General features: G+C 40.6%; 1 protein-coding gene across 4 annotated transcripts in view; it reads left to right on the forward strand.

Annotated features, from left to right (window-relative positions):
* The window catches only part of erich2 (glutamate-rich 2), a 33400-nt gene that overhangs the window by 19578 nt on the left and 1186 nt on the right, over nt 1-12636 (forward strand). For 2 of the 4 annotated variants that reach the window (XM_087178145.1, XM_023421912.2), the window contains 7 exons: nt 11075-11117; nt 11320-11368; nt 11524-11560; nt 11652-11691; nt 11781-11841; nt 12391-12427; nt 12518-12612. In XM_087178145.1, coding sequence (XP_087034271.1) covers nt 11075-11117; nt 11320-11368; nt 11524-11560; nt 11652-11691; nt 11781-11841; nt 12391-12427; nt 12518-12612 — 362 coding nt within the window. Of the gene's footprint in view, nt 1-8363; nt 10342-11066; nt 11118-11319; nt 11369-11523; nt 11561-11651; nt 11692-11780; nt 11842-12390; nt 12428-12517; nt 12613-12636 lie in introns of those variants that run through there. The other 2 variants (XM_087178146.1, XM_087178147.1) reach the window with 2 other exon arrangements.

Raw genomic sequence — 12636 nt, forward strand, 5'->3', positions numbered from 1 at the left:
CTCCCTCCTCCCCCACGTGCCTGACCCCTCACTCCGCATCTCCTTCCGTCGTGTTTTCCTTTCGCTTGATTCCCTGAGGGGAGGAAAATTCCTCTTATCAGCCCCAACCAGATGCAGCTGTGTGTGTGTGTGTGTGTGTGTGTGTGTGTGTGTGAAGGATAATCCCTTGCCTTGCTTTTATTGGCTCAGCACTAACCCGTTTTTGGTGAAGCTGATGACTTGGGGTTTATTTTAGAAATAGCAGTGTTTCATTAAGCATTTTAAAGGTTGTGTCTTTTAAATGGCGCAGCAGTAATTACAACATGAAACATCTGAGAGTGGCATTTCAGAAAATTTATTATAAACTGTTAACTCCTGCCTAATCAGATTGTATTTGCATCCGCTGACTGTATTAGAGCATCAGTCTGAGTGTGTGTGTGTGTGTGTGTATTGTATTAGTATAGTGACTTACTGAGCTTGTCTAAGAACATTAGTGTCAGTTCAGCTCATTCTGTTTTTTACCAGCCTGCTCCTCCAGAGAATCTGCTTTCCTCATCCATATTGGTGATACCCTCCATGGCTATGGGTGTGTGTGTGTGTGTGTGTGTGTGTGTGTGTGTGTGTGTGTGTGTGTGTGTGTGTCCATTTCCATTAAGCAAAATCATTGCAGTCCACCTGCACGTGAACATGAACACCCTTCACCTCATTATGGGTGATGATTTTACATGACCAATCACTGCTGTCATCAACATCAGAAGTTGTCATCCATTGGCTGCAGACTTAGAGCTGGTTTGTGACTCACGCCTCCACTCAGCACCTCAGCCATGATCACATGACGACTGTGTGTGTCTGTGTGCAACCCTATTGCCAAAATTGAGAAAAACGAAAAACTCTCTCCGCTGTAGTTGCCATAGTAACCAGCGATTCGCTGCATCTGGAAAATTATAGGGTTGTATTGAAGGGCGAGAGGGTGTGTGTGTATGTGTGTGTGTAAAGTGTGTGTTTCTCTGTGTGTGTGTGTGTGTGATTGTAGGAGAGTGTGAACCCCTCCTGCATACAAAACCACATGTTCAGGTGGAAACGAAGAGGAAAAATGGATGATCAATTATCATTTTTGCAGCCAATCAATATCAGATAAGGCAGTACTTACTCTCACACTAACACACACAAGACACAAAGACACACATAGTCTGGGTCATTAATACCAGTTATTATACTGTAAAACGCAGAGTGGGATGAGATGCTGTCCTCCCAGAGGGCAGCGCTCCACTGATGCTTTATGACAGAGAGAGAGATGATGTCTCCATTGACCTTGCAATAACCTCGTGTCACCTCTTCATCAGTGACGAAGGGCGTACAGGTATGAAGAGAGAACAGACGGGTTCAGATGATACATTTCTCACGCAGCGACGTTACAAACACCCTCCTCCTTGCTCTTATATAAACACAGTAAAAGAAGGTCAAGAGGAAACAGTTGTTCCCTTCCAGTGATTTTATGCAGCGCCGGCTGATGGACTCAAACATAATCATAATACACCAGGATACATCTGTCAATACACACACTCTGAAGGTGAATAGGTGCATTTGATATTTTTATGATTTTTAGAAATGAGCTCAACCAGACTTATTGTGCACCTGTTAAACTAGGTCAACTTATACTATTATTTAGCACTAAGTTATACTTTTCCAGTTATATCCCACTCCTTTTTGAATCCTATTTCATTGTAGTTTGTTTTATTCTGTTCATATTTTGTATTTTTTATGATTGATTTTATTTAATCTGGTGCTGAAATTTTTTTAATCTTAATTTGCATGTAAAGCACTAACTTTGTTTTGAAGTTTGCGATGTAAATAGAAATTTCAATAATAAAAATCAATAATTTTTATTGACAAATTGAGTTTGGTGATGCCCAGCACTGCTCCACCCATCACCATTGTGAAGTTAAAAGTAAAGTATTTTGCATTAGAAGTCACATTGGTGCCTTGACTAATTTTTGGAGCTCAACAGGCTGCTAACATTAGCATCCAATGTGAGCTGCGTTTCAGGCTCCATAGAGCTGCAAGTGTAGAGTTACAGGGAGTTAATACTCTGAGTTGGTCACTAGTACAGACTCCCTTCACATACTGTTCAAATATAAATATTGATTAGTGCAGCTTTGTTATTTCCACCATTATAGAAACACAATTAAATGCAAAGCGACACCTACAGAATGACTGATGTGAAATCCTTAACGAGCCATTCACACATACGGATTCAAAAAGGCTGGAACAGTGAAAGCTGCTTTTTTTTTTTTTATCATGAATGAGATCTGGCTTTACATCCCTGTACCCCCACACCTTCGTACAACACAGTTGACAAAAGGTGTTTGTGTTATATACCCGGAGCAGGGCAACGATCACCTTTTACCTGGGACAAACAGGATCAACTTTGCATTGTGTGGCTGCAAGCATTGCTCTATAAATCACATGGGTAAATGGTCTGTGTTTAAGGTTTAACCACTCCCTATTAGAGAGAGTCATGTATGGCTGTCAGCACGCTGTTTATTGGGAACATTAAGCTATTCATAAAAACTCATACAGTGTGAGTCAGGTGTGCTTTCCTTTCTTTTCACCTGACAGCATCTACAACTGAACCAGACTTTGACATCTTTATTTTTTACTGTATTTTATTAACTGAGGGAAGGAGGAGAAAATGGGAGCAGTCTATGGAGAGACGAGGAGGAGGAGGAGGAAGAGGAGGAGAAAGAAAAGGGAAAATGGAGGAGAGAAATGAGAAGTAAAGGGAGATGTGAGATGGACAGCAGATAGAAGAAAGATTGAGAAGGAGGAGGAAAACGGAGGAAGAGGAAGGTGAATGATAGATGTGTGTGTGTTTGTTTCTCTGTGCGAGAGAGGAGAGAGGTACACAGAGAGAGATAGAGGTGTGTGAGGGCACCATTAAAGCCTTGTACTATAAATCTCTGACAGTGCGTGTGTGTGTGGAGATAACAGAGGGATGTCTCTCTCCATTCTGGCTCTGTCAGAATGATGTATGCGTCCCTTTCTTCCTCCCTGTGAAATATTAGAAAGAGGCCCTGTGTGTGTGTGATCTCCGCCAGCATGTGGCCAACATGTTTGGTAATTCCTCACCTCTTATCAGTGCTCACATGAGGTATTGTGGGTGGGAGACTTGTGGCCACCTGGGAAAAGAGGTAAAAATGACCCAGAAAGACACACACACACACAGACGACCAGTAAACCTGCAGAAATGAAAGAAAGTCAGAGACGAGGCAGAAACGGGCAACAGCTGACAGTGACAGCTTTCTTGATCGAGGGCTACGTGCTTGACAGGTGTGATTGATCACATAATGCCAAACACATTTCGGCGCTCTGCTCCTCATTTAGCTGACAGCATTTTCTTTATGGCACCTTGTGTTATGGTATCATAATCATGCCAGTGCCACTGAAGCGCCCGAGGAATAAATCTTTATAATCCCCCCCCCCCCATCCACCACATGATGCACCAGGAGATGCAGCTGAGCGGCTGCTGCGGCTGCTCAGGCCTCTCTCCTTCGTGCTGTTTCAAATGGCTGCATCGGCTGTCACTCAAATTCCCTCATCATTCAACTGCGTCACAGACAGAGTGAGGGTCAGACAGAGAGATATAGAGGAGGAGGAGGAGGATGAGGAGGAGGAGAGAAATGAAGGAGGAAGTGTTCCTCCTCAGGTGAAACCGCACCATCTCTCCTGACAACCTAGGGGAGTGGTGAGTGATGGCATGCTGACGGCAAATGTAAACATGCTACAGCACCTGAACATGTTTTGACTCCTAAGCATTTTTCTTTAAAGCTGCACTAATTAATATTTTTATAGTTGAGATGACTTTGTGTAACGAGAAAGGATCTGTTTCTCTTTCATCACCAACCCACAGAGAGTTATCACCCAACGTTTTAGCCTCTTTTAGCCTCTGCTTTGGTTTTCTGTCCCTCATCAGACGAGTCAAACCTGGTGGTTTTAGCCAAATCGACTGTACCTACCAGTCTGGCATCAAACAATGATAACATTAGCAACTAGCTGGTGAATATAGTGGAGCATCTTGCAAAAAATATAAAAAATCAAATCTGCTTCATTGGGACTGGTTCAATCAGTTATGATTCAAAGTCATCTCTGATTGATAGATAGATAGATAGATAGATAGATAGATAGATACTTTATTTATCCCCTAGGGGAAATTCATGAAACATAAACAAAAAAAAAACACATCAGCTGTAAACATTTAACACATCTTGAAAATCTTTAACTGTTTAAGCCTGTTCAGCCTGCGCCAGTATGTGATGTATAAGTGTACTGCAGCGTCTGTCAGCACACTGTGACATCACAGGTGGGTGTGGCTACAGGTGCATAAGACCACACAAATACTACAACCATATAGGTAGTTTTTTTCAAGTCTCTGATATGACCCATTGGGGTGTCTCCTGAAATAGCGCCCCTATGGCAGGAGGCGTACTGGACCTTGGTTGTCATGGTAACAATAATAAACTGACTGTACTATAATAATGGTCGTGGCTTGGTTAGGTGTAGGCACAAAAACTACTTGGTTAGGTTTAGGAAAAGATCGTGATTTGGGTTAAAATAAGCATGCTACTTCCTCAAAATTAGACGATCTTTGTTGTCATGGTAACAATAATAACAACACGTTTATCTTTGTCGAACCGCTCACCTGTATCATAGTCCTGTGTTCTGTTGACCCATCCATCCACCCCGACCTCCTCCAAACGCAGACTTTTTACTACGTCACCGCACTTCTCGCTCTGGTCCTGTCATAATTACTTTGGCCACTAGATGTCGCCTAGCAACAAAACGTAACTATGGGTCATAGTAACCTGCTGCACCATCTGACCTATGGGCTTGTTGTTTTTACAGGACAGTCTCCACTAATACTACAGTACAGAAGCCTCTCAATGTGAAATAACCAGTACGGTTCCAAGTTTGGCAGATAATATATGTTCATGCAGGATCACATCGCTTTTACTAAGAAGCTTAAAAAAATAAATAAACCAGGACCTTTAAGTGCATGAGAGAGAGTCATAGAAGAACAGAGGGAGGGAGCAGGAGTGAGAGAGAAGAAATGTCTTCTTTCACACAAACCCTTATGCATCTTCACCCTTCAACCAAATTTTGCCACATCTAAATGGCTCCCTCGTACTTTTGAATGATGTCAATATGTGTGTCTTTTTTAGTTGTTAATAACTTGTTGGACACGTTTTCTGTTTTTTGCGTAATTGTCGTTACAGATACATTGATCAATTTCATTTCCTAATAGCAAGACAATTATTGAACTTTCTTTCTGATCACTGGACCTCCTTCGAAGCTGATTCTTTGGTCAGATGAGCTCATATTGAGGGTTCCTCTTGAACGTACACATCACTAGGCTCATAGAAAAATACCTTCCGCTTTGGATGGACGGCCAGCAGAAACGACAGAGGCAGAAAATGAAGCGAGGAAAAGAGTGGATAGGCAAAAGTGAGAGGCAGATGGATGGAACGGAAGGAAGAGGTGGAATGAAAAACCCCTTGAAATGGGTGATGAGTTAGTGAGAGACAGAGATGGAGTGAGGAAAGAAAATGAAGAAATACAGAGTTGATGAGTGAGGAAATGATGAATGGGCTGAAAGAGAGACAGATGGTGCGGCTCCATCACAGAGTTTTGTGGCAGAAAAATGGGGAGAGTAAGTAAAAGAGAGACTATGAAGCTAAAAGGATGATAATTATGATGACGACGATGACATAGAGACACACACACACACACACACACTGAATAAAGTGCCCAGAGGTTGGAGTCATCCTCTTAAATAGATTTCACATTAGAAATACAGCATTTGTAATAATATAAATATTAGCAGTAAAACCCTTTGGCTCATGTTACGAGAACTCAAACAAGAGAGAGATTTAATAGAGCAAATGCAATAAACCCATGTGTCACTTCAGCATGTGTTTCTGTACACTTGTGAGTGTGTGTGTGTGTGTGTGTGTGTGTGTGTGTGTGTGTGTGTGTGTGTACCTACACAATAATTATGAGAGGTAAAATGAAGGAAGGAAAGAAGACTGAGAGGTTAAGACTGTTTCCTGGACGCCTAAATGGAGGAAATGAACTGATAATGTGAATCAAATTCGTGAATGTGAGAAATCTAAAGACCCTTTGAATGATTTTCTGCAGAAGCTCCAGTTTCAGTTATTTAGTTATTTGAAATAAGACACTCAGTGGCAAATGTTGGAGACTTGCATAAAAGTTAATCTTGGCTAAAATACGGATTGACAGTTTCACTATTTAGTTATATTACAGATATTTAAGTTAAAAAGCTGCCAGGAATCTCATATCTTGTCTCATTAGACGAACAGGATTAACAAACAAGACATGCTAGTGGGAATGAATCTACATTACTAAATCTGCAAATAAGTCAGCGACCTTTATAGGCCGTTTGTCCCTATCCTCTGGAGTGTTAGTGCCCCTTCGCTGGCAGGAGAAATGCCACAGATCAACCTGTTAATAGTCAAGGTTTGGTTTGGATTAGGCACAAAAACGACTTGGTTAAGTTTAGGGAAAGTTAAAGTGAGTACTTTGCTAAGTTTAGAGGACCTTTGTTTTCATGGTTACAATAATGAGCAATTGTGATCATGGTTAAAAGAAACAATGGGAAACAAACGGTGGTCTCCAGTGTTTAGTTGTCCCATCCACCCAGGCTTTGTTGCTAGGTAACTACGCCACCTGACTTCCTCTTCTCCTCCTGTCATAATTACTACGGCCACAATAGGCTGTTGTCACTCGGAGGTAAACATGTTGTTTTGGGGTGTTTGTTGAACAGACTGATGCAATCTCACACGATGTTAGATGTTGCAGAAAAATGTAACTGTATAACTTATGAGGTTTTTTTTGTGAGGACAGTCTTGTTAATTAGCAGGTAGATTTTATTACCTTTGTGCAGAGCCAGGTTGTTTCTTTATGCTAAACTAATCTGCGGCTGCTCGTAGCTTCATATTAAGCATACAGATGTGAGAAAGGTGCCGTTCTTCTTCTCTATCTCTCGCCAATAAAGTGAATTTCCCACAATTAAAACACAGTGTAGCTTTAAATGTTGAGTTAATTTATACTCGTCCATTAGTGACATTAGTGATAGTTATTTCGGTTTGTCTGGTTTTTCTTCATTGTGATATGATGCCATGATGTGCTGAACTGGATTTTGAACCCAAGAAGAAAATACTAGTCTCTGTTTTGATAAAGTTAATGAAAATCCTAATCGATTAAATTAAATTAGATTTCAATGGAAAATGATGTAATGATTCTGACATGCGCCTCCTCTTTAAAAGACATGGCGTTCACACAGTGTTTACACAATTTGTACTTCAAACACTGACAGAGGCATTCAGGAGGTGAATGTCATCTAGATCTTTCTTTCTTTATTTTGATTTGTGACTCACAGTTACATCACTCACACTTTAATTAGCCTGATGTGAACCTCACAATCGAAAAGTGGAATTTTGTCCAACAAATAAATCAATTCCTGTAACACTTCACTCGTCCCCTTATGTAGTCTGTTTGTGACGTCAGCACCTAGCATTTGGTAACCCTCCTCTGCCGATCTTATTCTGTTAAACTAGAAAACACACACACACACACACACACACAAACACACACACACACACACACACACACACACGTAGCCGTAATGGAGCAATTATCCTCTCTAGCTCCAATCTGCTCTTCTGATTGTAATTTGCATTTATTATTAGCCTTCAGCCTGCCAGAGGCTGTGAGGCGTGAGGACGGCTCGTCATACACCACATCACACTGATAGACCTGCACAGATGCTTCATAAACACGTGTGCCCGAGGACACAGCAACACGAGCCCACACGCACATACAAACCAACATATATGCACCGCGGATGAAGTCATGACAGCATGATGTTGCTTCATTTCGTTAATGCTGATCCCTGTTAATGATGCTACAGTGGGAACAGTATGTTCAGTGGTGTTCCATCACAGAAGTACATGGTTCACACCGTGATGTCTTGAAGGGCTGCGATGTGTCTCCCTGTCCCATTTCTTGGTCTGTGTTCTCTTTGGCTGTGGCGATGGCCTCAGGGCTCATCATATGGAAATTTGTGAGAAGCAGAGTCTCTCCGGGCACATACACCACATACAACCCGCCAGCACCCTAAAAGACTCGCTCACTGCTGCTCACGCACACACACACACACACACACACACACACACACACACGCTCATACATGCACACAAAGAGAATGTGCGGAGGATCAGTGAAGCGTGAAATGATTCTGTTATCATGTCGTCTGTGTGGAATATATTTTCCCATCAACCTTCTATGGCAGGTGTGCCTGTGTGTGCCTGATGGGCTACTGTGTGTGTGTGTGTGTGTGTGTGTGTGTGTGTGTGTGTGTGCGCATTTTGTGGCTCTCTGTCAGTCTGTTGTTTGGCAGGATGGAGGGAGGGCTCCATTAAAACACAGAGAGAGTGTCAGAGCAGCTTTCCAGCTGCATGTTCCACCTTGCTGTTTGACATTTGACATCAAGAGGCCGACTCATTTGCTAAATTGCTGTAAAATCAGATCTTAAATGACTGATGGGGTCAGGGAAGATGTTTCAGATACTGGCAGAAGTGAACCCATTTACTCCATTTCTTGATATTAATGAACTCTGTATTCCTCTCACTGGTTGGGAGTGTGTGGGTATCAGTGATGTCACATTTCCATGCACCAATCACAGCTCGGCAACAACTGTCATGAACATATGATGACAGTTGTTGTGTTGTTTGCTTGTGTTGCCAGCATTGTCAATCCAATATGATCAAACCACACCCACAGACTTGACTCTTAAACTTTACTTCTTTACCTTTAATTGTTGCCTATTTAGTAATGAATCTTTAATGTTACAGAGATAAGCTGTATAAGAATAAATGCTGAATAATACCTTTACATACAATTTCCCCCCTTCTCTTTTAAATAGCATTCCTCATTGAAGCTCCATGACGTTTACGTGACAAAAGTCAAGTCTTGAGCTGATGAGAAAGTCTGAGGAGAAAACAAAGACATGACATGATAGCATGAATTCTTTTAGACTAAATACTCATTGCTAATTGTTAAGATATTCCCTTTGAACATCTATTTCTTTGGGTTTCTTCTGCTGGTGCAGTGACAAGGCAAACTTTTCTATAGAGATCGATTGTCTCCTTTCACACTCTTAAAAATACACACAGTCGACTCACATATGCACGTGTACACGCGCACTAAAAAACACTCATGCACACGCATTAGTGGCATGTTGATGTGCATGAGAGGAGGCATCCGGAGGGAGCGCTCAGTCTGAGCGCCTTGACTGCACTGCCTAATTGATGTGTGCGTCCCTGTGTGAGAGAGACAGAGTAGGGGGTGAGGCATCCACATGTAACAGTCCAAACTAACCTCACCTTTCTCTAAACAGTGCCTTAAACTTTGGCAGGAAATGAACAAGCCTGTCAATCATGTTCTAATTTAGGCTCTGCAGGAAGTCAGAGTCTTCAAGCTGTCAGTCTGACAGTTCATATCTTCCTGAGATTTTAAGACAACCGTGAAACAAGATAGCCAAGTCCTGAGGAGACATGAACCTATTAACTACACGCACAATACCTCCATCCTCACATCCTCTCACTCACACACACACACACACACACACACACACACACACACACACACATCAACACACAGATTCAAGACTGAGGGCAGCTCTTTCGATGTACGCGCAGCTAATGTAGCAGTAACAGCTACTTATTGGATGAAATATGGCTGACATGGAGGGTGGACAGAAACAGCTAGGCTATGTGTAAAAAAGGTCCTGGAAAATCTCTCTTTCTTTTAGCTTTAAAACGCTCAACAAAACTTTCTGTGCATTTAAAGACATTTTGGTGGCTGTTTTATTTCACAAATGAGGCAGCCAAAATGACTTTGGACTACTGTTGCAAGCTGAAGGGGAAATAATATTATATAAATATTAAGACATTACGTGTATGTAGAAAAACGTTTTATAACAATATATAATTTAATTTGTTTTGTTAAAAAACAAATTGTTACTCATTACTCAAATTCAGACTGTCTCTGAGCTGGTTAGTGTCAATAGTGGCAAAATGTCGGGCAGTCCTTGAAGGCAGCATTGACTCGTAAGTTGGTCCGTCGCTATGGTAACGCTTGTTTATTTCCCAGTTGCGTTGCAGCCATCGTCCATCGCACTGACGGCAGTTAGCTAACTCCCCTAAGTTAACATAACAAGAAATACTCAGAATTTCAAATATAAGGACCGGAAGTTGCAAATACTATATTTTCCTCCATGAGCAGGTGAGCCATGTGTAATATTATCAAGGCAAGCTATTGTTAGTACACTAAATACAGTTAATGAAGGCTAACAAGTAATGTAACTTTACTAGCTACTATGCAGATGAATTAAAAAAAGCGTTAACCTTCTTAATTACGTCCCTGTGACCAATGGTGTAATATAACTAAGTACATTTTCTCTAGAAGCTCCTGTACTTGAGTATTTCCTTGAATAATTTATGTTAACACAACTTTACTTTGTACTCCACTTGGTTAGCTAGCTACATGGAGGCAAATATTGTACTTTGTAATGCACAAACTACATTTATTTGACACCTTTGGTTTATAGCAACGTTGCAAATTCAGATTTATTAATCATCTAATAAATTATGATGATGATAAAGTTAATTTAAGATACCCTGCAATATTTTAATTAGTTTAAAATGAGCCCATCTTTGGCAGTTGCAACACTAGTGATGTTTACACATTAATGCATTATTAATTCAACTTCGATTATTATTATAATTAGCAAGATATGGGCCATTCTGCATAATGAGCACTTTTACTTTTGGTACTTTAAATATATTTTGATCATGCTAATACTTAAATGCTTTTAGTTAAGTAAAGATTTTGATTGCAGGATTGTACTTGTATCACAGTATTTCTACGCTGTGATATTGCTACTTGTACTTGGGTAAAAGCTCTGAATTCCTGCCCCATGCTTTAAATGCTTTCTCCGCTGTAATTTGATGTCCAGGTTACAGTGTTTGGGGAAATCCTCCAATGGTTCACAGAAACAGGTAATGTCTATCTACATTATGTTGGTTTTTCTTATGAATTATATTGTTCACATTCATTGTTGCTGTTCTCAACTCACTTCATTACTTTGTTTGTTTGTTACTCACTGCTATGAGTGGGTCACATGTTACCCCTCTACATATTCAAATAAAATTGTATGAATATTCTAATTGGTTTATTTTTTAACTCACCCCCCGGATGTAGCTGGCAGTAGAAGTCACCTCTGCTCAGGCTGAGACTCACAAAGTCAATGGTAAGAAGTAATTCAGACTGCAAGTCAGTGCACAAAACATCACGTCCAGATTCATTTACATGTTGAAGCCTGAAAGGGCAAGATTTCCACTGTATGCTTCTGGTGGTCATTAGCCTTTCAGGGCAAACTCATTCTCTTGATTATGATGTTTCTAGGCAGAATGGGGAAAAAGACAGTAACTGATAAACCTTGGTAAGAAAATAAGAAAAATCCCATTTTAGGAAACTTACATTTCAGTCATGGCACACCATGCTCATCGTCTACTTGTTTTTTTTCCATCCAGCAGGAGTCTTCCTGCCCGCACACTGCCTTGTTCCGTACAGGTGGGTATTCTGAGATAGATTACACCATAACTGAATTGCATCACTATTACACAACTATTCTTTACATTTTTTTTTTTATTATTCTTTAGGTTTCCGGCAAGGAGACTCAAAAGCCTAAATCTCCAAGTCGGGGTGTGCTGAATACAGAAGGTACTCTGAGACTGAGGAAGAACTAATCTCATTGATACTATTTCACATAAGAAATCCATGGCTGCACAGGCAGAGATAATAATTTTTACTCAAAGAGCACCCTCAAAAGACCAAAATGCTATGCAACTATAGGACTGACTCACACTTTATCTTGAATAAATAAAGTCACTTCCTTTGTCATTGCACAAAGCCACTAACTGTTACAGAAAAAGGCTGAGCACACCAAAAACAAATAATACAATAACACTTTGTCATAAAATCTGTATGCTAATTTTACCCTTAAATCTAGTCAGCATTTGGTTTTATTTACACTTACTCTGCATTACCTGCATTAAATTGTTTCATAATCTTGAGATGCTCTTTGCTATCTGTGTCATTTTTCCTTATCATGTCTCCAGACAGCGAGTTTAATGTTTTGTTTACTTTATATCACCAGACTAGCTCTGTTTGCAAGTGATTAACATCATATACTATCTGCTGTGCCAAAAAATGACTTGAAATCACTGCAAGTAAAATTAAATGTCTTGTGTGTCTTTGTTTGTCTTGTAGCTTGTTCTCCAAAGGAATCCATCAACATAAAACCAAGGTCTGTACTCAGAGTTAGCATCATACTGTAGGTGATTAGACCAATGAAACGTCCCCCAGATCCAGTTTTAAATTTCCAACATGATTTCAGGGGTGAAGAACCAGCAGAGTCGACTGCAGCACCTGATGAAGAGCTGAAAATGAAAGACTCGAGCAACACGTGGCCGTCAGATTCAGCAGGAATAGGTTGGTTGTTGTAGAACAAAATGC

This window comes from Seriola lalandi, unplaced genomic scaffold (genome assembly GCF_002814215.2).
Source record: "Seriola lalandi dorsalis isolate HSWRI2012SDOR001 ecotype SW California unplaced genomic scaffold, Sedor1 jcf7180002054677, whole genome shotgun sequence".
In the NCBI taxonomy this organism is placed as follows: domain Eukaryota; kingdom Metazoa; phylum Chordata; class Actinopteri; order Carangiformes; family Carangidae; genus Seriola; species Seriola lalandi.